Consider the following 21473-nt stretch of genomic DNA (forward strand, 5'->3'; position numbering starts at 1 on the left):
GAATATTTTTTTGAGACTATATAATATATGATATATAATATGAAAATGTGTGCATATTTAATAAGATGTCTCATCTGAATATTTTAAGTGTGAAATCGCAATACAATCGCAATGTGTCCTTTAAAATTACGTATTTAATTTTGGTAAATGGAAACAAAAAAACATTTTACCACTTGTAGTACCTCCCCTAAATGGCTGTGACGTAATGCCGAATTTGAGCCCGCCCCCTCTCTCTCTCTCTCTGTCTCTCTCTCTCAGTCTCTCTCTCTCTAGATATATGTGCACCAGGGTTGAGGGACTGAGTGAGTGAATGTGTGTGTCGCGCAGATTACAAAGAGGAATCTACGGACCGAGAGCGCGCGGCGGCGCCCCGCACCCCGTGACACAATGTAGCAAATTAGACCGCCGTAATCGCACATGAGCGTCCAGTTTGACCGGACCGGACCGAAGTGAACTGAACTATGCCCAGCGCCGAGAGAACTTTACCTGAACTCGAGAGGAACTCTTTCTTACACTGCGACATGGTAGTTATGCTTGAGTCTTTTTAATCCAGCCATGCAGCGTGTTATCTAACCCCCAGACTGTGCATATGTGTGGATATCAGTTAATCTGATGTGTTTCTGCTATTTATGGTTCATGATCTAAGATGTTGTTTTCCCTTTTTATCAGTCTCGTGCTAACCCGAAATATCAATATAGTTTCACTATAGTAATACTGGAGTAACCAGTAGTGTTTTGCTGTAAACAATGGTTTTGCTTCACGGAGCGCGGGTTTAATATCTTTACCTTGGTATTAGTGGTATCATGTTTTTTATTTGGATAGTTATTATTGCTATGGTTTTACAACGAGGTTACTGTAGTAAAACCACGTTTAAACGTTGTAAGGATCTTTTGTTAATAATTGCATCTAAATGTCCAATTTATAGGCTAATGCTGCATATACAGCAATATAGTGTAACCCTTACAATGGCAACAACATTGACATCAGAACATTTATTTATTGCTAAAACATTAGGACTGTTGGCAAAACAGTGGTTTAATTCAAATGTTATTTTCGTGGGCGATACAAACGATAATATTTACCTTTCAACTGACATTTCACAGCATGTTACTTTTAGACAAATGGCACGTTGAACTTTCTACTCATCAAAAGAATCCTGAAAAAATGTGTCCGTGTCCACAAATATATTAAGCAGCACAGCTGTTTTCAGCATTGATAATAATAGTCAGCATATTAGAGGAGTAATGGATGCCTTCACATGAATAAATTACATTTTAAAATACATTAAGACAGAAATTTTAAATTGTAATAATATTTTACAATATTTTATTTAAAAAAAATCTTACCGACCCCAAACTTTTGAACGATACATGTCTGAGAATTTCAGTTATTGGCATAATCTGTGCATGTTGCTCAAGCATTCCTCATAAAAAAAAAAGAAATCTAAAAGGAATGCTGATGGAATTTTTTTATCATAAATTTGAGCCAGTCCTAAAAAGGTCAGATGGGATTCTGCTATTTTATTCGTTTCTTTTTATCCAACAGAGTTTCTGTGACTAGGTCTGATATAAACATCAGAAAAATCAGCTCAGTCATAAAGTACGTCTGCAATATTTTTACTACTACCGTGTCTCTCCCCAAAGAGTGTGTTCAAATGCCATTGTATCAAATAATAGTGAAACTTAACCCCAGTTAGACCGGTTACACTGGTGTTTCCTCATAATGAAATGAGTTAATGGCGAACTTTACCATTCTAATTCATGGAAATCAAAATCCCAAGTATCTCTTGCACACACGCCTAAACCACATTGTTAATGCGTTTGAAAACTGGGGTGATGGTGGCGTGCTGGGGCATGTGCTTGGGTCTTGAGTTGGGCTGTTGTAAGCAGAACAAGTGCTTCTGTGTTCAGTGTGTGAGTGCGCGCCTGTGTTAACCCCCCTGACCCCTGGCACTAAGACAATGTGCTTGCCACATTGTTTTTTTTAATGCGACTAGTCCCTGCTTAGAAAAAGAACATGTTGGTTTGTCATTGTAAACCTCGAGAGTGTTTGTTTCCTTCTAAGTGAAGAAAATGAGCGCATTAGCATCACTGCGTCAGTCCATTTGTTTAAACATTTACGCAGAAGTGATTTAGTGAATGGAAGTTGCTGATAGGCTTAATTGATTGTTCTGAATGTGTACGCCAGTGCATTATTAACCCCGGCGTTAATGGAGAGAGAACGTAAAACACATTCGATTAGCCTTTCGTAACTGAATTGCTTTGCGTGTACTGTTTGATGTATCATAGCGTGTTGCGTTAGTCAAGCTGTGTTTATGGATCACCCCATTGGACGAAGCCATGAAGTATTGATTAAATGACAGATCAAATTGAACCATACATTGAGTTCATATGACAATGCTCAAGTGAGGCTAAACATTGTGTTTTGCTACTTTGAGACACATATTAAAAAGCACAAACATAAACATGTTTACTGATTTATCTACAAAAGGACAAATTACACTTCTATTGCTTGTACATGCATTTTCATTGTTTGCAAAAATAAAATGATCTAGCTGGTTGACAGATGAAGTTTTGTGGATCAAATATCAGCTAGTTAATCTCTCCAACAAGGCATAGTACTAAGGTGGTTAAGCCGCAAGTCATGTCGTTGAATGGGAAATTTTTTTTAGTCTTTGAAGACATCTCTAAAGGGAGGTTTTCTCATATTTACCTAACTTCTGGGGGACAATTTTTGCCCCCAAAATATAGCTACCATGCGCACGCAAGCATTTGAGAATGCAGTTGTTCTTCTGAGGACATTGTGGTGTGATGTTCTGTTCTGTAACCTATAACCCTCACCAGCATGTGGAGCATGTCTGGTCTGGATATTGGACTGATGCAATGTTCCCCCCCAAAAAAAGAACGCTCCCATCACTGGTGCTGTCCACATGCCAAATCCTTGCAGTGTTGACACACTTAAGAGTATTAGTCTCACTCGGTTATTAGTGTCCCTTTGGTGACACTTTGTACTATGTGGCCATAGCTGTACTATTGTGTGTGTGTGTGTGTCACAAATAAGATTGTGGAACTGGCTGTGCCCCAGAATGCTCTGATTTGTGGATGAGGGTGGATATCTTCCCCTGTATTGGAAGAGACTTCCATTGTGTTTACTGGAGGAAAACAAATGAAAGGAATGTTCCGGGTTTGATATAATTGAAGTCCTATGCAGCATCTGTGACGATGTTGATTACCACTGAAAGCAATTGTGACGCATCAGTGAGTTTGTAAAAATAAACAAAAGTGGGCTTTAGTAATGCACTTGCAATGGAAGTATACAGGGCAAAACATTCCACTGGAATAAATGCAAAAATATAGTTGAGGTACTCATACACCATGTACTCATCCGTGTAGTGTATGAACTTAATATGGTTATGTTGTCATTCATCATCTGAGTCTGATAGCCCCTCCCCCTCCGCTGCATAATTAAAGCTGCGACAGTTGAGTGCATGAAGTGTCCAACATTCACACTTCATTTAAGTGCATCATCTGGATATTTTAAGTGCACTTTTTCTATTTGGAATTGTCAGTGTGAACACGCTTGCACTATTTATACAAAAACCTTATGTCTTGTGTGAATTGAATTATGAGTGTAGCCAGGTGTGTTTTTTTTCAATTCTATTTTTATACATTTTGTCCAAAAAAAGGCACAAGAACAATATTCTTCCCACCCCAACATGTACAAAAGCTTAACAGAAATAGAAAATAGAATTAAAAATGAATCAATAAATAACAATTAAAAAAATGCAAATAGATATATACAATTATGTATACAAAATACATATACCTATATATATATATATATATATATATATACATGCATGCATGCATGCATACGTACACAACAATCGAAGAAATAAAATGACAATAATGATAATGGTAAAAGTTGTAGATCTGTAATCAAAGTGCTTGCTAATTATTGTATGTGCGTGTGAAGATAAAGCCTTTAACCCCTTAGCTGTCACCCCCCTTTTTGAGAATGGGGGTTAAAATGCACTATTCAAACTTAAATGGTTGTAATTCAAGAATGCTTTTGGTCTTCAGATTATTGCTTAAGTTAAAACACTTCAAAAAATGAAAGTATGAAAAAGTTATGGAAGTTTAAATTTACAGTAAATCAAATATACTGTACTATATATTTTTATTTTATATAAAATACATATTTTACAAAATATTTTTTACTCTAAAATTACTATAAAATCAAAGCCATATATCTAACCAAGTTGTGTTCCAAATTTGAAGTTGATATCACAAAAATTGAAGCTCCCATGAGATTTTGTTTAGGCGTAGTACCAGAAATAGCCACCGGGTGACATACATTCCATTGAATTTAGTTGTAAACATTCTGCCTTAACAAATTAATAAGTTTCTGTCCAAATATAAATTCTGTCACAAAATTTGGAACCTTGAGACTCGGACCTTTCTGACAATGTGTTTTGTCAAGATTAGAAAAGGTTTTGATCATAAAGTATGAAATATAATGATGCCAAAAAGGGGAGGAGCCTGATAAAATATTTTAGAGTACCGTCCGTTTCTATGGTAACGCAACGTTCAATTTCAAAACGGTTTTCACAGGATGAGTTCTGAGTTCGTAAGCTTTCAAATGATACCTAATTTATGATAACTACTAAAATATGTGATATAATAAAAAAAGGCGATAAAAAAGATATTATATTTTAGAGGATAATATACATATTATACTTTTTAGAGGATAATATTATATTATAATTTTTTATTCAAAAATACTAGATTATATGTTTTATTATGAACTTTTAGCAAGAAAACCAAAGTTTCAATTATTAAAGGTGTGTGCGTCAACTTTTTGTGACAAAGGTCAGAACTAGAGCCCGACCGATATGGATTTTTGGGGGCCCATACCAATATTAGGGAGTAAAAAAAGCCTGATACCGATATATCGGCCGATATTATTTATGTGTATATTACAGTAGCAATATTATTTATGTGTATTATAGTACAGTATACCAGTCAAAAGTTTGGACACTTTCCTATTGGTGTGTACAAACTTTTGATGGGTACTTTACACAGTATAAACAGAATAAATATATTTTATAAACACGTTTTGCAATGATCACTCAAATGTGGTGATCAAACACTTGTGTGACACAGATATGTAATGGAGGCAGGGGGAATGATAGAATGAGAATTATACAGCTGAGCTGTAACCAAACTAGTTTGCATTGCATGTTATATTATATTATATTCTAAATACTGTTGCATAATCTTCACTAACGACTTTGTCTTTTAATTTAGTCATAACTTGTATCAATAAATATATAAAAAGTGTCACTGACAAAACCTTATTATCTTCTATTTTTAGTCTTAATTCCTCTAATCTCTACCAGTGGAGGAAGAACCTAAATCTTTTTACTAAAGTAAAATTATATCATAATGAAAACGTTTTTAATTACATATGTACAGTACTTTTATAGTATTTTAAATAATTAGTAAGCAAAATGTACTAAACGTGAAACTAGGCTACTCTTAATGCAAAATGGCCCTATATAAAGTGTTATAATTATATAAATTATTGGAATATTGCTTGATGTTGTAACGTAGCGTTATAGGCAGAATGAGCTTTAACACCGTGTCTACACCGGACGCGGCCGTTACTGCTCGCGTCGCAACAGCTGTTTACCCGAGACAAAGCAGAATCAGTTTACTGTCGGAGATCGCTCGCGCCACGCATTTTAATCAATGTTTCATCAACCAATTGCCTGGATTTTAATAAATAAGAAGTAAATATAGCAGACAAAATAATCAGGACTTCTCAGCTGCGCGCTTGCAATAGTTACAAGCTCACACAATACGTGCAGAGGCTGGTAGCAGAGAAATCAATTCTGTGAATTACACTGCGCAAATCACAAGTAGGCTACTACCCACCGGATGAAGAAGGGTTGGCTCTCAGTCTCCACAGGCTACATAAAATATTCATTTTATTTTATTTTTCGTGTTCGCATTTATGAGGAAAAAACAATGTTACAGACGCGACAGTTCAGCACTAGGACGTGAGCGCTCTGAAAGCGGCACTAAAATATGCTTTGAAACTTTCACATAGACATCAAACAGAAAGCACAAAACCTTTCGTTTCAAAGTGAATTTCGTTTTGTATTAATTGTATCTTAATTTTAATCAATGTTTCATCAACCATTTGCCTGGATTTAAGAAGTAAATATAGCAGACGATAGATAATCTCGACACGGAGGCGCCTGCGGGTGAACTGGAGCTCGTCTCATGAACCGAAACTCAGCGTATAGACCTGAGAATTGAAATATATCTATATTGAAATGTCTACTTTTAAACAGAACAATTCAAAACGAAAGACAGACAGACTTATGTAATCGAATGAAATGTGCATTTCTCTCTGGCGCGCGTTCACTGAAGATCGCGAGTCAGCATCGTCAACTTCATCTTTGGCTGACACTGACTGAAAACACTTGTTTATTAATAAACAATTAAAATGTCTCCTTGCTATATTTGTTGTATTCATAATCATTACTTTTGCCAGTTCTTTGTGACACCTTTTAGGTGCTTTATTGGCAGCGCCACCCTTACATGAATCACCGCACCCGCATTTTTTAAAATATTCATTTATCGGCCATTATAAATGCCGATACCGATAGTTTGGAAAATGCCTAATATCGGCCGATAATATCGGCTCGCCGATATATCGGTCGGGCTCTAGTCAGAACTCCTGTTATGATGCAGATTTTTTTGAGGTGCACTCTTGTAAAAAAAATCATCGGTTACTCTTCCTACATAATTTGTAGTCTAAAACAGCAGTCAAATATCTATTTAGCAGTCTTAGACCTTTCCAACGATATATAGTTTGTCATAATTAGATTAGGATTTAATAGTAATATAGCGAAGTAAAGTTAGATATCCCGTATACGGGATGGTGACAGTTAAACTCTCTGTGGCCATATAATACAATACTTGCAAGGATGTGATGTAACCACCAGTAAAGTATTTAATTTCACCTTTTTATGACAAGGGAAGGCAATTTAAAGAATAATAATTCATTAAATTTGTAGAAAAAACCTTGAAAAATCTTTTTAAATTATTGAAAACTATATATACGGTTTTCAGAGCCATACAAAACTAGCATGAATACAAAATTCCTTTTCTAAGAACTTGGCACATGTGTTGTAAACTCTTTTTTTCCCCCTCCCTTTATCGTGGACACTTATTTGGCATACTCATAAATGTTTTTCTTCTTCTTTTTTTTTGACTAAAAACTATTTTGCAGTTAAATCCTTTTTGAATGTCTTGCCTCATAAGCCCTATTCAGCCGGGACTAGTTTTCCAGGGGGTCGTTACAGAAATTCTTGTTTCACAAATCACTTTGCAATTTTGATCCCATCTGAATCTGCCAGGTCTGTGTTTTTCTCACACAACCTCAGTAAAAATTCCAGAGAAAATTACCTACTGTTTTTTGGCAAACTCAACAGTCCTCTGAAAAATCTAATCCTGTCTGAATGCGAATGTCTGTGATTACTGATGTTGCATTATCCAAATTCTCCTCCTCATGTGTTTTTGAGCTACCAATCTTCGGCATGCTTTAATTTCTTTTCAATATGGATGGTATCTGACGAAAAATAACCTGTACTGTACAATTAATAAATAGGGCCAAATCGTGGAAACTGCAAAGACTGCCCATTTTAATATCAGTGCCAGGTAAGAGTAAGATAGCCTACTTGTCTAGATTTCTCTGTTCACTTATTATAAACAGCCACTGCTATAAATTCATGAAGTTTACTTAAACAGGTTTTTTATTTATTTATAAAACATTAAAATCATATCAACAAATAATGAATTTAAAGCTCATGACCTTCTGTAACTGCCACGTCTAGAAAACACACACACTCCCACTTCTGTAATAAACACGGATATGTTAGTCCCGTCCGAATAGGTACATGAAATCACAGACGTCAAGTGATAAGAATTGTAACTCAAACGTTGTTTAGAAAACTGGTCCCGTCCAAATAGGGCTAAATACTTTTTGTAAGTGCATTACTGTAAATACAATTTATAGTTGTTTTTACAAACTGAAGCCAGAATTGTAGTCACAGATGTATTGAATCCAGAACATATCTTTTAATGTCACTTGGTTTAATAATGGCATATAGCAAAGGTTTCACGAGTTCGCCTGCCTATCCAGTCCACATGTTTTTGCCCCCTGGCCCTTGAGTTTCTAAGTCACATGACAAGCAGACAGAGCAAGTTTCGGCAGGACCTGCATGCTAGACACACCCGAGTATTTATGTGTCTTTGTGCAGATATGCGTGTTATAAGTAACAACAGTGTGATAACGAATGGCTTGTGGCATGTTTGCGTTTACACAAATTTAAGGCACAGTTATTATCTCAAAAAGCTTTAGTCTTTTGTAATTACAGTTTAATCAGAGAACCACATGCCTCTTTTATTTTACGTTGTTCTTATTGTACAGTTAAAGGCAGCTAAAATGATCTATTTTATTGATTTGAGCATAGTTTGGAGAAACCTTGTTGGTTTCAGTGCCTGATCTTGATATGAGATGAACTGACCTATTAACCAGTGTGCTAGTTTAAGTAAGCACTGCATGTGGGAGAGAGTCAAACTGTTTAATATTTCTTTTTTGATATAGTGCAAGTTCCTCATTCTTTGTTTTTATTAAATATTCTTTAAATTAAAATAAAATATCTATAAATGTAAAATATGTGAAAGAACTGGCGCATGGTGTCAGTGGTGTTTTAAAGGGGTTACATTTAAAAAAAAAAAAAAAAAAAATTTATTTGATATAAAAGAGACAAACTTGCTTTAAGTAGATGAGTCATGCCCATTTAAACTGAGGGGGCATGGTTTTTGAGCAAAGTAGCTTTTCAGTTCTTGCACACTACTAAGCTGAATTTTTATTGCAAAAACAGTGCTTTCTAAAACACTGGCAAAAATCATATCTATATGTGTCAAAATTTGGTCAGTCCAATCGATTCACACATTCTGCAGATCTTTTACTGTAAACTGACAATTTTATAATCTACCCACTCTCCCATGTAACAAAATGTCAACGCTGCTGTTTTGCGTACAATAAAAAATGCATGAATGATCACAGAGTGGTTTACTTTTACTTTTAAAAAACCAATGCTTACAAAACGAGCTGCTCAGTTTCAGTAAAATGTTCAGATAGTTTTCAGTTCTGAAACTTGCGGTCTGACAGGTCATGTGCCTATTTTTGGCTGTGTTTTGGCACACTTCGTGCCCCAATCAAGAAAAAAAAGTTTAAATCTCAATTGAACCTACCATAGTTTTTTTAAAGTTTTTTTTTTTTTACCTCATGTCTTATCTTGCTTGGGGCATGAAGTGAGCCAAAGTACAGCCAAAAATAGGCACATGAAGTCTGAATGCAAGTTTCAGAACTGAAAACCATCTAAACAATTTATTGAAACTGAGCGGCTTGTTTTGTTATCATTATTATTTTTATTTTTTTTTAACCCTTAAACGCATACCTCGGGTCTTTAGTGACCCGGGACGCCATTTGCTACCCCTCCTCCTCATTCATTTTTTTAAAGTTCGACATCAACCTTCTTAGTATTCCTCGATCATTCTTTTTATCACAATATAACATATGAAATGCCTCAGCAAATTACTGCAGAGCAAATGATAGTTTTGAATACATTAAACCATAACACCCACATTTACTTGTTAACAACACCTATTCGGTCCTCAGACTCTCGACCCACCCAGTGGCGGTGAGATAATATAGATGAAGTAGGATAGATAATTTAATTTCTAAACGCTAGAAGTTGCTATTATTGTAGTGTGCATATACACTCACCTAAAGGATTATTAGGAAAACCTGTTCAATTTCTCATTAATGCAATTATCTAATCAACAAATCACATGGCAGTTGCTTCAATGCATTTAGGAGTATGGTCCTGGTCAAGACAATCTCCTGAACTCCAAACTGAATGTCAGAATGGGAAAGAAAGGTGATTTAAGCAATTTTGAGCGTGGCATGGTTGTTGGTGCCAGACGGGCCGGTCTGAGTATTTCACAATCTGCTCAGTTACTGGGATTTTCACGCACAACCGTTTCTAGGGTTTACAAAGAATGGTGTGAAAAGGGAAAAACATCCAGTATGCGGCAGTCCTGTGGGCGAAAATGCCTTGTTGATGCTAGAGGTCAGAGGAGAATGGGCCGACAGATTCAAGCTGATAGAAGAGCAACTTTGACTGAAATAACCACTCGTTACAACCGAGGTATGCAGCAAAGCATTTGTGAAGCCACAACACGCACAACCATGAGGCGGATGGGCTACAACAGCAGAAGACCCCACCGGGTACCACTCATCTCCACTACAAATAGGAAAAAAAGGCTACAATATGCAAGAGCTCACCAAAATTGGACAGTTGAAGACTGGAAAAATGTTGCCTGGTCTGATGAGTCTCGATTTCTGTTGAGACCTTCAGATGGTAGAGTCAGAATTTGGCGTAAACAGAATGAGAACATGGACCCATCATGCCTTGTTACCACTGTGCAGGCTGGTGGTGGTGGTGTAATGGTGTGGGGGATGTTTTCTTGGCACACTTTAGGCCCCTTAGTGCCAATTGGGCTTCGTTTAAATGCCACGGCCTATCTGAGCATTGTTTCTGACCATGTCCATCCCTTTATGGCCACCATGTACCCATCCTCTGATGGCTACTTCCAGCAGGATAATGCACCATGTCACAGCTCGAATCATTTCAAATTGGTTTCTTGAACATGACAATGAGTTCACTGTACTAAAATGGCCCCCACAGTCACCAGATCTCAACCCAATAGAGCATCTTTGGGATGTGGTGGAACGGGAGCTTCATGCCCTGGATGTGCATCCCACAAATCTCCATCAACTGCAAGATGCTATCCTATCAATATGGGCCAACATTTCTAAAGAATGCTTTCAGCACCTTGTTGAATCAATGCCACGTAGAATTAAGGCAGTTCTGAAGGCGAAAGGGGGTCAAACACAGTATTAGTATGGTGTTCCTAATAATCCTTTAGGTGAGTGTACATATCAATAGGTATGTATTGAAGAAAGTCAAACATTATGCTGATTTGGGCTCCTTGTGTTAAAGACCAGTGATTGTTTATAAAATGTCAATCTGCAAATCAGCTTCAGGCCCATTCTGAATTCAGACTAGATGAAAAATGATGGGGTTTTACTGTAATTGTATGACATGTATTGCATTAGTAATGTTTCTTCCTGTTAAACTATAGAGTGAACTTCTAGAAAGCTTTGTTTTTTTTATGGCTTCCTCATTACAACATAACTGTTTCCTGTGGCACATTCCAGAGTTGGAGAACAAAAGTCAAGAAGCAGAGAAACCAAGAAATGCAGTTGGCCACATAGACGGACATTGGGAACTTCTTAAATTCCACACTTTCCCAGCACTCAATACGAGCACATATAAAACCAGGTTTTTGCTTGGTGCACGTCGCTTGGAAAAAGGATTCGAGTTGTTTTTGTATGTGTGGTTTTGCTATTGGTTTTATGACATTAACTCTAAAGCAGGGCTCTTTTGACTGGATTAGAGTTTAGCCAACACACACACACGCTAACAGCTGCACAGCTCTCTCTCGTCAGATGCCTGGTGTGTGCCTCGTTCTCAATGAAGTTATAGAGAGAAAATCAATCTTTTACTCAGGGGGACTTGGAAAAGAAGTCAGAAAGAGAGCGAGTGAATAGATCTTTTCAGGATTTTTGTTTGTGAGAATAATAAATGTTAATCCAACAACAACAGGGAAAAACAGTACTTAAACTTAAAGCACTGTATCTTTAATGTTGTATATTATATGATTACTTCTTTTTAACTTTTTACTTATAGGCAAGTATATGTTTTGCTGTGGTTTGCTTAGCCTATAAGATTTAAGTCATATTGCCCACCCTAAGTGATCATGTTATTAAAGCTAAATAGCTAGCTAGTACACAGATAGACTATCTAATAACCTAACAATTAAAATAATATATATTATCATTTTAGATGTGTGAAGACTAGATAATAAGGCTGTGCATCTCACTCAATACCCACCATTCCCACACCCACAAAACTGTCCATAGGTAGTTTTAAAAGTTCAAAATATGTATCAAACAACAACAACAACAACGGGGAAAAAACAGTTCTTGAACTTAAAGCACTGTTTGTATCTGTATCTTTAATGTTGTATTATATGATTGCTTATTTTTAACTTTTTACTTATAGGCAATCACATCTGACTGATTGTCTACAATGAAATTATAATAAACCGATATGCATGACGTTTCATTTTTATTTATTCAAAAAAATACTTTTTACTGTGGTGTTTTTATTATAATTTTAATAAATTATTTTAAAGAAGCATTCAAATATTACAAACAGTATTTTTTTTTTGTTCAGTATGTAGGATGCTGGAAAACCAGATTTATGAAGGAAAACCTGAAAAGTATGCATACTAGTCATAGTCTGTGTGTGCAGTTAAAGCAGTCTTATCATTTATCTTGGGGGATTGCCAATAGAAAAACCTGTTTCATTCCGACAGAGCCCAGGCCTTTGATTGTTTGATTCCACATTAGATTTGAGTTTAGAAAACACTGACTCTCCTATGAGGGCGGAAAACTGATCTTAGATCAACACTCTCGTTCTGTGTGTGCTGTGTGTGTTATACGTCAAGTCGTGTGTATCCAGCTGCATTGGGATGTAGTTTAAGCATTGTGTAAGAAACTGGCATCTCAGCATTTTTTTTTTTAGTCTTTTCTTTTTCTTTTTTCTTTTTTACTCTGCTGTCTTTTTTCATTTCCTCATTCTCTCCATCTGGCACTCGAACACTTCTCAGTTGAACGCAAACAATAAATTCTGCTTTTCATGGTCGCTTGTTTGTGACATACAGAAAATACCATTAGAAGTTTTGATTTCAATTTCATGTTGATGGTTTCATTTCAACAGTATTATTTCCGTAGACCTCAGCATTATGTAAAAGCATGTGAACAAGCGTCACACACACATACACAAGGGTTTATAAGTCGTTTTTATAAGTCTTCTGTGTACAGAATTGTTCTCTACACGAAGGCTGAGAGCTCTTCTCATGATTGGCCTGCTGTGAGGTCACTTCTACGAGCCACATGGTAACTAATCTTTTTATCTTAACCTCTCTCTCTCTCTCTCTCTCTCGATCGAGAAATAATCCAGGGTTGGATTATACAATCTCAGTCAGTACACACATTCCTTGTTTATTTTGTAGCAGCGGTGTAAACCTCAGTTAGAGAAAACTGAAGTACTTTTAAATCGTAAACTAACAGGTTCGCTTTGTAAGAGCAGATAGAGATTCTGTTAGTTTCAGTTATGTATGTGTAAGTCAGATGCCAGGTGTGTATATCACAGGAAGGGGAGAGAGTAAGGAAGGTTATATGAGCAGACGGCCTGTTACATGTTTGATCTGTTTGACCTAGTTCTCCAGAGACCTTTTCTGCCCTGAAGACACTGATACAGTCTGCTCAAAGTCAGAAGAGGATCAGAGGTGCTTCAATGACACAGGCAAACATGATAGAGCCTTTTTACAAGCATTAATCATTAAACGCCATTCAACGAGAAAAGCCATGTTCATTTCACTAGTGATAAAATATGTACGGCCCAATTCAGCTGTTTGCTATTAACAGATTCATTATCATGCTAGCCTTGGAGTTAAAGTATTGAGTATTTATATTTTAAGATTTCTTGTAGTTACCTAGGTGACACAAATTCTGAGAATTCAAGAACCATTTTCGACGCATTACAAAAATGTTTGAGGCCTTGAAGGTGCCGTATGTAATATTGACAACTAGTGATTGAAATGGGTTGAAAATGGGTTGTTTCCCCTGCCCCCTCCTTCTCAGACTTGATGCTCACGCTGGGTGCCAGTTTGAGGACATGCTACAGGAGTGAGTGCAATTGACAATGAAAGGCAACGAGCCAAGTTGATGTATCTGCGTTTTAATATGCCTCTGGTTCTAGAGCTTTTTAAATGGAAACCAAGGCTTTTAAGGTTGGGTAGAATCTACGATCTATGAATCAGTTTGTTTGCTTGCTTCCATGGCTGGAATATGCTGTGTTTTCCTCCAACTGGCAACCCGGGGTGTCAAAATACTAATTGGTAAGTTGTCAGTGGGCGGAATCACACAGACCAAAACAAAAACAGACATTCCGACACTGAAGTTTTTCAGATGCAAAAATATTATGGTATTTTTATGCTTTAGAGCACCTTTAAAAAATGATCAATGAACCTGAGATTGTAACATTGCAACACAGCTCCAGTCAACTGTCCCGAAACTCTGTACCATCTTTATTGTTAAGGCCAAAATAGTGAAATGATACTAAGTGAACTGATGTCTTACATTTGATGAGTTTGCAAAATGCCTTTTGTCGTCACCATCACCGCAGATTAAACCAAAGAGCTTTTTGCCAAAATGATGTTTGAGTGTTAAAATGTCTGTTAAAATAAAAGCATTAAGCGTTGTCATATGCTTGAACCCAAATTATGATTCATTGGATGTATTTTATGGAAAAATCTCTTCCGATTCATGAACTGTGCCATTAATGCTTGAGTAGATGGAGTATTTGCTCCTTGTGGTCTGCATTTACTTGTCTTATCTTCCCTCTCTTCCACTGCAGTCGAGTCATAAAAGCCCATGTCCGTGATCTCTGTCGGCCTGTTACCGCTTGATGGCTAGCTGCCATGGTAACCGACAAATTTGATTTCATTGTAAATATCTGACATTTTTATATAAGCATACACGGATAATTCACCCATAAGAGCTGATGATAAGTATTCTGCTCTGAAAACGAGCTTTTCTAAAGCCATACTGATGGCTCATAACTTCATAAATTACAGCCTCCATCTGTCTCTTGTTAGCGGGTTTGTACGTGTTGTGATGCTGAATGTAGCTCTTAGTAAGGCTGGGGAATGGCCTGATTAAAAATAACAATCCTCATAGTTTTGTAGAAGAGAAAATTGATTCAGGGAAATTGAAAAGGATAATTCACCCAAAAATAAAAAAACAACGTGCTGTTATAATTTATTATTTTTCATATTAGCTAAAAATATTAATCTCTACCTTAGCTTAGAAATCTAATTCATGCTTTTTAATAAGTGAAAGCACTATTTTTGTACTGATTTGAGTTGCCAGGGAGATATTTTCTTTAGATCTACTGCAGAAGAATACATTTTTAGAATTGAAAAGATTAAAAGAATGAATAACCATTTCAATTCTAAAGCTATTAAATCGCTTTAAAAGAAAAACAGTGGTATTGACTACTTTTATGGTGCCTTTTTAGTCTGTTGGGAACAACTTGACAGTTTAAATCGGCATCAGTTTCGGCACCTAAGACATTCTGCTATAGTAAATATCTCCTTTTGTGTTGCAAGGAAGAAAAAGAATCGTATGAGTCTGACGTGGATGAATAAGGGTCAGTCCATTTCAAGTGATCCATAAATTGTAAAGTTGGATTCTTTTTTAATTGTTCCATTTTTCTTTTTTAAACGATTCACGTCTATTTATTGGTATTGCAAAACCACCAGTTTTTTATTTTACTTGGTTTAACCATGGCAACTGTCTACAAATAGGCTATTGCTTCTACAGATGTTTATGGGAACCTCAATATCTCGGATTAGGATGGTCCGTGCTCTTTGGAACAAAAACTGAAGTCCAAATGTAGTGATCAAAATTGATTCAATTTCCATTTTTAAGGTGTGGTCACATTAGCAAAATTTTGTGAACAGGTCTATTGTCAACAGCAAACCAAGCATCTTTCTTTTGGTCAACACAGCAAATGTGCGTGACCAATTTGAACCCTATGTGGAAACTGTGTGGGGAAATCTTTCACCCTAACGAAAAATTTCAAATTGTGTGGATTCTTTTTGAAATGACTGGATTTCACTTAGGGAAATTTGCAGAATGACAGTAAATGTGAATGCAAATTTTGGGTCAATTTGAAGGGTTCACACCTCTTGTGGTGGGTATCAAAGTAAGAAATGTGCATGAACAAATTTCAGGTCCACTGGACCACTTGAGATGAATTGACCTGTAAATTATGATTGAATTTTAATTTTTGGATGAACTACCCCTTTTGCCTGAATGCATTTTATGTCCTTCAGGACTATAGGGATGGCTTATTATTGCCAGCCTATTGCACAGGTTCATAAAGTGACCTTATGAAGAGCTTCATTCATTTCCTCATTCCAAGAGTTTTATTTTCTGGCTTAATCTGATTCTTTACACTCCAGTTGGTCCACAGCTTATTTCAGGCCAAAAAATGCTGACCTAAATCTTTACTATTATGGTAAAAAGAAGAACCATTTTCTTAATCCAAGGTCGTTATATTTGAGAAATCTTGAACCGTTATGTTGCTTGTGTTTTTTTTTCCTTCCAGTTTTCAGTTCTGAGCAGTGATGTCATGTGACTGTGATTAAAAAAGAAAAATTGGCTCCTTGGCTTATTTCCTGTTCTAATAAACTATGCATCCTTTTGGTTCCTGAGGCAGTTTCATGGCCATGTTTTTCTGGATTTTCTCCACCTTTGTGCCTTTGTCATCTATTGGCTGGCTACAATATTTATTAAAGCTTTTTCTTTGAATTGACTACCTTTAGACATATGGTGTCTCCAATAGATAATCAAAAATGTTATACCTTTTAATTAATTGAAATGTGCAGATATTTATCTTTTTTTTCATACAAGTGAAAACACAAGGTGCAGGCATGTTAAAACTTAATGGCGCTAATAAAAAAAAATAACAAACTATTTTTTTTTTTAATTCGTTCATTGAAATTAAGCTGAAATAAAATATAAATATTAGATGAAAAACTTACTAACTGAAATAAAGTAAGTTGAAGTACTACAATTATTAAAACTGAAAGAGAAAATTGAAATATAAAGAAATTAAAATGGCCATTTTTAAAAAAGTAAACTAAACACAAAAAGCTAATTCAAAATATTAATAAATATTAATAAAACAAATGCTAATTCAAAATATGACTAAATACTATAATAGTATATAAAAAAATACTAAAACATTTTTCTATACAACCAAAAGTTTAATATGAAATATATGGAACTGAATACAAGCACTTTTTATAGGCACATTTTCATTGTATCCTTTTTAAAGTTTAAAATTGTATTCTCTCTCTGTTTCCTTTCAGGCGGAGAGAGGCGGTGACGTGTACACACTTAGTGTGCCGACGGTCATGCGCAGAGGTGGTTCTGAGACGTGTTTAGACCTGGATTCTGATCTGGCGGTACGGGACACCCCACGATCACGTTCTGGTCTGGACACCCTGCAGCAGAAAGTGCTAAAAGTGAAAGAGCAGCTGCGAATTGAGCAAAACTTACAGGATGAAAACGTGGCAGAGTATCTCAAACTCATTAACAGCGCCGACAAGCAGCAGAGCGGCCGCATCAAACACGTGTTTGAGAAAAAGAACCAGAAAACGGCACACAATATTGTTCAGCTGCAGAAGAAGCTAGAGCAGTACCAACGCAAGATGAAGGAGTGTGACATCTCGAATGGGACCAAGCACACGCCCACACACTCCAAAGAAAACGAGATGCCCAAAGACAACCTCAAGGAAAGCGTGGTCACGGGAAGTGGGCGCCACGTACATTTAGACAAAGTCAGAACTGTTGGCCCAGGAGTTTCGCTGTCGCCGCCGTTCTTCTTCAGCAAGCCTCGAGAGATAGCAAACCTCATTCGCAACAAGTTTGGTAGCGCGGACAACATAGCACAGCTAAAGAGCTCCATGGAGACGGGAAGCGGGCTGCAGGCGGAAGGGGGAGCCCGAACTCTGAGCGGCAGCGCCACGCTAACCCCTAAACCCAAATACCCGAGTGATGACGAGTGCTCCACAGGGACATCGGTGTCGATTGAGAGTAATGGTCATGTGACTGGATCGGGTGCGACAGGGCAGCACAGCGGGTCTGCGAGAGTAGGAGGCCAAGGGGAAAGCAGCAGCCGGCTGGTGGAAGCCTGGGAGGAGATAAGGGAGTTGAGGGAAGCTCAGAATCTACTGGCAGACGACATTGACACTCTGAAGACCCAGTTTAAATGTGAATTTGAGAATATTACACAAACACTACAAGAGGAGCGGTTCAGGTTAATTGTCTTTCATACTCTATTTTCTAATGCAAACATGTTAATGTTTAACACAACTGCGATGTGTCAATATAGTATTAATAGGGATACACAATACATCTGTAGCATATCGGTTATTGGCAAATATTAGCGATATTAAAAATAATACTAGTTTAATTTATCAGTAATGTTCGACAATGGATATTTAGTATGCTCATTTATCATATTTTTAAATTAGAATTTTTTTTACCTTCACCGTCATCTCACTTTAAAGTTCTTCTTTAAAAACACTATAATTTAAAAGTACTGTTAAATGTAATATTTCACAAATCTCAAAATTAATATTCATGTTGTTCCTCTGTAAGGTGTGAGCGATTGGAAGATCAACTGAATGACCTCACTGAGCTTCATCAAAATGAGACTGCAAATCTCAAACAGGAACTAGCCAGCATTGAGGAAAAAATGGCCTATCAGGCCTATGAACGAGCCAGAGATATACAGGTAAAAACAGACACACACATGCAATGACATGTACTATCCTAAAGTTATGTACAGCGCTCATAAGGAATACCAGCCTAGTGTTATTCCTTGTCCTATCCAGCCACAACGTGATAAATCAATGAAATGATCTTTTCCATGTTAATTTGAGCTTTAGTCAAAACCAGCCACAACCACAACAACCCACAGTAAAATCTTACTCCACATATAGTAACTGTACTACAAAACACTACAGGTTCAACGGTAACCCCCGATACTTCAGTTTTGATGTGAATGCTTAGTGTACGCAAGCAGAGCTGAATGCATAGCCTTTGAAAGTACACTTCATTCGATAGTGTGCACAGCTGACACGTGAGCCCTAGAAAGCTTTATCTTTGTCCAGTGTCTGTGCTATTTCTCTCCAAAAGTTATGACAGATAAACATGTTTTTGTAATATTTCTAACTAGTTGCGGGTATCTCTATCAGTGTTGCCACACTGTGGACCAACCAATATGTAAAAAAAAAAAAAAGAAGGGCTGCACGGCACGCTTACTGTGCTGATGATAAAATTACACACACCCTCTCTAGGGTGACCCAGTCCAGAAATTGGGAGCTTTGTTCTGCTTCCCGCAAGACGTAAGTGAGTCCACATCACTTTTAAGTGAGAGGCTATTTCTGTGCCTCTCGTTGTACTAAACGGATTTTCAAACAGGTTTCTCAAACAGTCCCTTTATTTGCTATTGGCTGTGGCTGTGCATATAATCCCGTCCCAAACTCACGTCATTGATTGAGGCAAAGTTGAGATGTCAAGCTGGGCTGCGTTTTTGCTGCCACCTACAGTACTACCGTAGTATGTGATGCATCGTTGGAGAAATGATCTAGCTAGTCTAGCTAGAAACTGTAGTGGCTTAGTTGCATATCTGTCGTTCAAACCAACAATATAGAACGTCATGCAAGTGGTGGGGTAATAACTTCACATAATTAATCGGTTCGAGATTACATTATTTATATATGTATATATTATATGCATACACACATACACAAACTGCTTGGTAAATGCTTAAGAGTCAATTATTGGATCATTATTTATTATTTATGTTTCTAGCATGTTATATGTTTGTTTGCATCAGTTCTTCTAACCCTAATTGATGGAATACAAGATCTTTACCAAAAATTGATACACCTCTTGATGGAAATAAATGTTGTGATGTTATTTTTGGTCAAGATCTTGTATTGGCAATGCAAGAGTCCAGCACTCTGTAAAGTCTCCTCCAGCACATCCCAAAGACTTTCAATGAGCTTAAGGTCTGGACTCAGAGGTGCTAATTCATGTGTGAAAATGATTCTTCATGCTCCCTCCCAACCATTCTTTCACAATTTGAGCCTGATGCATCTTGGCTTTGTCATCCTAGAATATGGCCATGATGCGTCTTCCTACATGAAAAGCTACACACTCCATTAATTAGGGTTAGAAAAACTGTTGACAAACATATAACATGCTAGAAAAATAATAATCACTGCAATAATAACCCAATCATAGATTCATAAGCATTTGCCAATTTAAATCCAAACCGACTTTTTTTTGGCTGGGCAGTGTGTATATATAGTGAGAGAGATAATGAAATGTATAGATTGTATAGCATGTTAGCATGAGAAACAAGAATCTGTTTCTAATCACAAATCAAGAGCTGTAGTTCAAACCATACGACTTTGTGTTTTTGTTTGCAAACTTACATTGGAACTATGGTTTTGGGAAACACAGAATCACTGAACTATGTTGATAATGACCATAGAGCATACCAGGTTGGGATGCTGATGATCGCAAAGTGTGATTTTATTGATTTTGGTTAAACACTTACCTTTTAAACATAATTTGGCCATTTAGTTTATAGATGTTTCCTTCAACAAAAGAATCCAAAAGAAGCCAGAGCATCAAGCTTTACAAAACAGACTTTAAGTGCAGCGACAGCAATTTCCTCCCCTGGTTAAAGAGCAGCTGGAAACCTGGAGTGAATATAGAACAGTTTTATTAAATATCAGCAATCTTGGAACGCTGCTTAGCCAATCAGATTTGACAACTGGAATTGTTGCATCTCTGTCTTTCCCTCTTTGCAGGATGCTTTGGAAGTTTGTCAGACGCGAGTGAGTAAGTTGGAGTTGCAGCAGCAGCAGCAGCAGGTCTTGCAGTTGGAAGGTGCCGACGCCAAAGTGCTGCTGGGAAAATGCATTAACATCATGCTGGCCATCGTCACTGTGATCTTGGTGTGCGTCTCCACGGCTGCTAAGTTTTCCGCTCCACTAATGAGAAGTCGTCTACATGTTTTCGGGACTTTCGTATGCGTTTGTCTACTGGTGTATGGCTGGAGCAACTGGGAGCACTTGCAGTGCGCAATAGAACGAATGCTACTGCCTAGATGAGGGACGTAAAACATGCGTGTTCAGTGACGTTCGCGTCAGATAAAGTGCTCCTCCGGGGATCTTCCCTTCACAATGTGACTCATAAGACAATGGCTTTAACATAGACTTTTGGTCCATTTTGTGTTTGTGTGTAAGTGAACGAGATAGTATTCATGATGTACTGTAGCATAAACGGGTCCATCTCAGTGACTGTATTGTTATACTTTCGAATAACATGTTTCCATTCGTCAGCTGTGTCTTAAAAGTAAAGGTTTACCACCTTTTCTACACATTTTATGTGCTTTCCTAGGTGGCGATGGCATGTTTGTGCTCACAAAAACAAATCTGGGTCATATTTCGTCCCACAATCATAAGAAATATATATATATATATAGCATAAAGAAAATTAAGACTATTTAGGGACCAGATATTCTTTAATTTTTTTTTGCA

The 21473-nt window shown here is 37.0% G+C and overlaps 1 protein-coding gene across 1 annotated transcript; it reads left to right on the plus strand.

Moving 5' to 3' along the window:
- Nucleotides 1–266: 266 nt before the first annotated feature.
- Nucleotides 267–21401, plus strand: tmcc3 (transmembrane and coiled-coil domain family 3). The gene is made up of 4 exons (XM_056260440.1): nucleotides 267–524; nucleotides 17220–18169; nucleotides 18514–18649; nucleotides 20742–21401. Exons 1-4 carry the CDS (start codon nucleotides 462–464, stop codon nucleotides 21042–21044), a joined length of 1452 nt encoding a protein of 483 aa, XP_056116415.1. The 5' UTR covers nucleotides 267–461; the 3' UTR covers nucleotides 21045–21401.
- Nucleotides 21402–21473: the final 72 nt, after the last annotated feature.

Source organism: Rhinichthys klamathensis, unplaced genomic scaffold, assembly GCF_029890125.1.
Source record: "Rhinichthys klamathensis goyatoka isolate OS25496 unplaced genomic scaffold, OSU_Roscu_1.1 h1tg000176l_1, whole genome shotgun sequence".
NCBI lineage: Eukaryota > Metazoa > Chordata > Actinopteri > Cypriniformes > Leuciscidae > Rhinichthys > Rhinichthys klamathensis.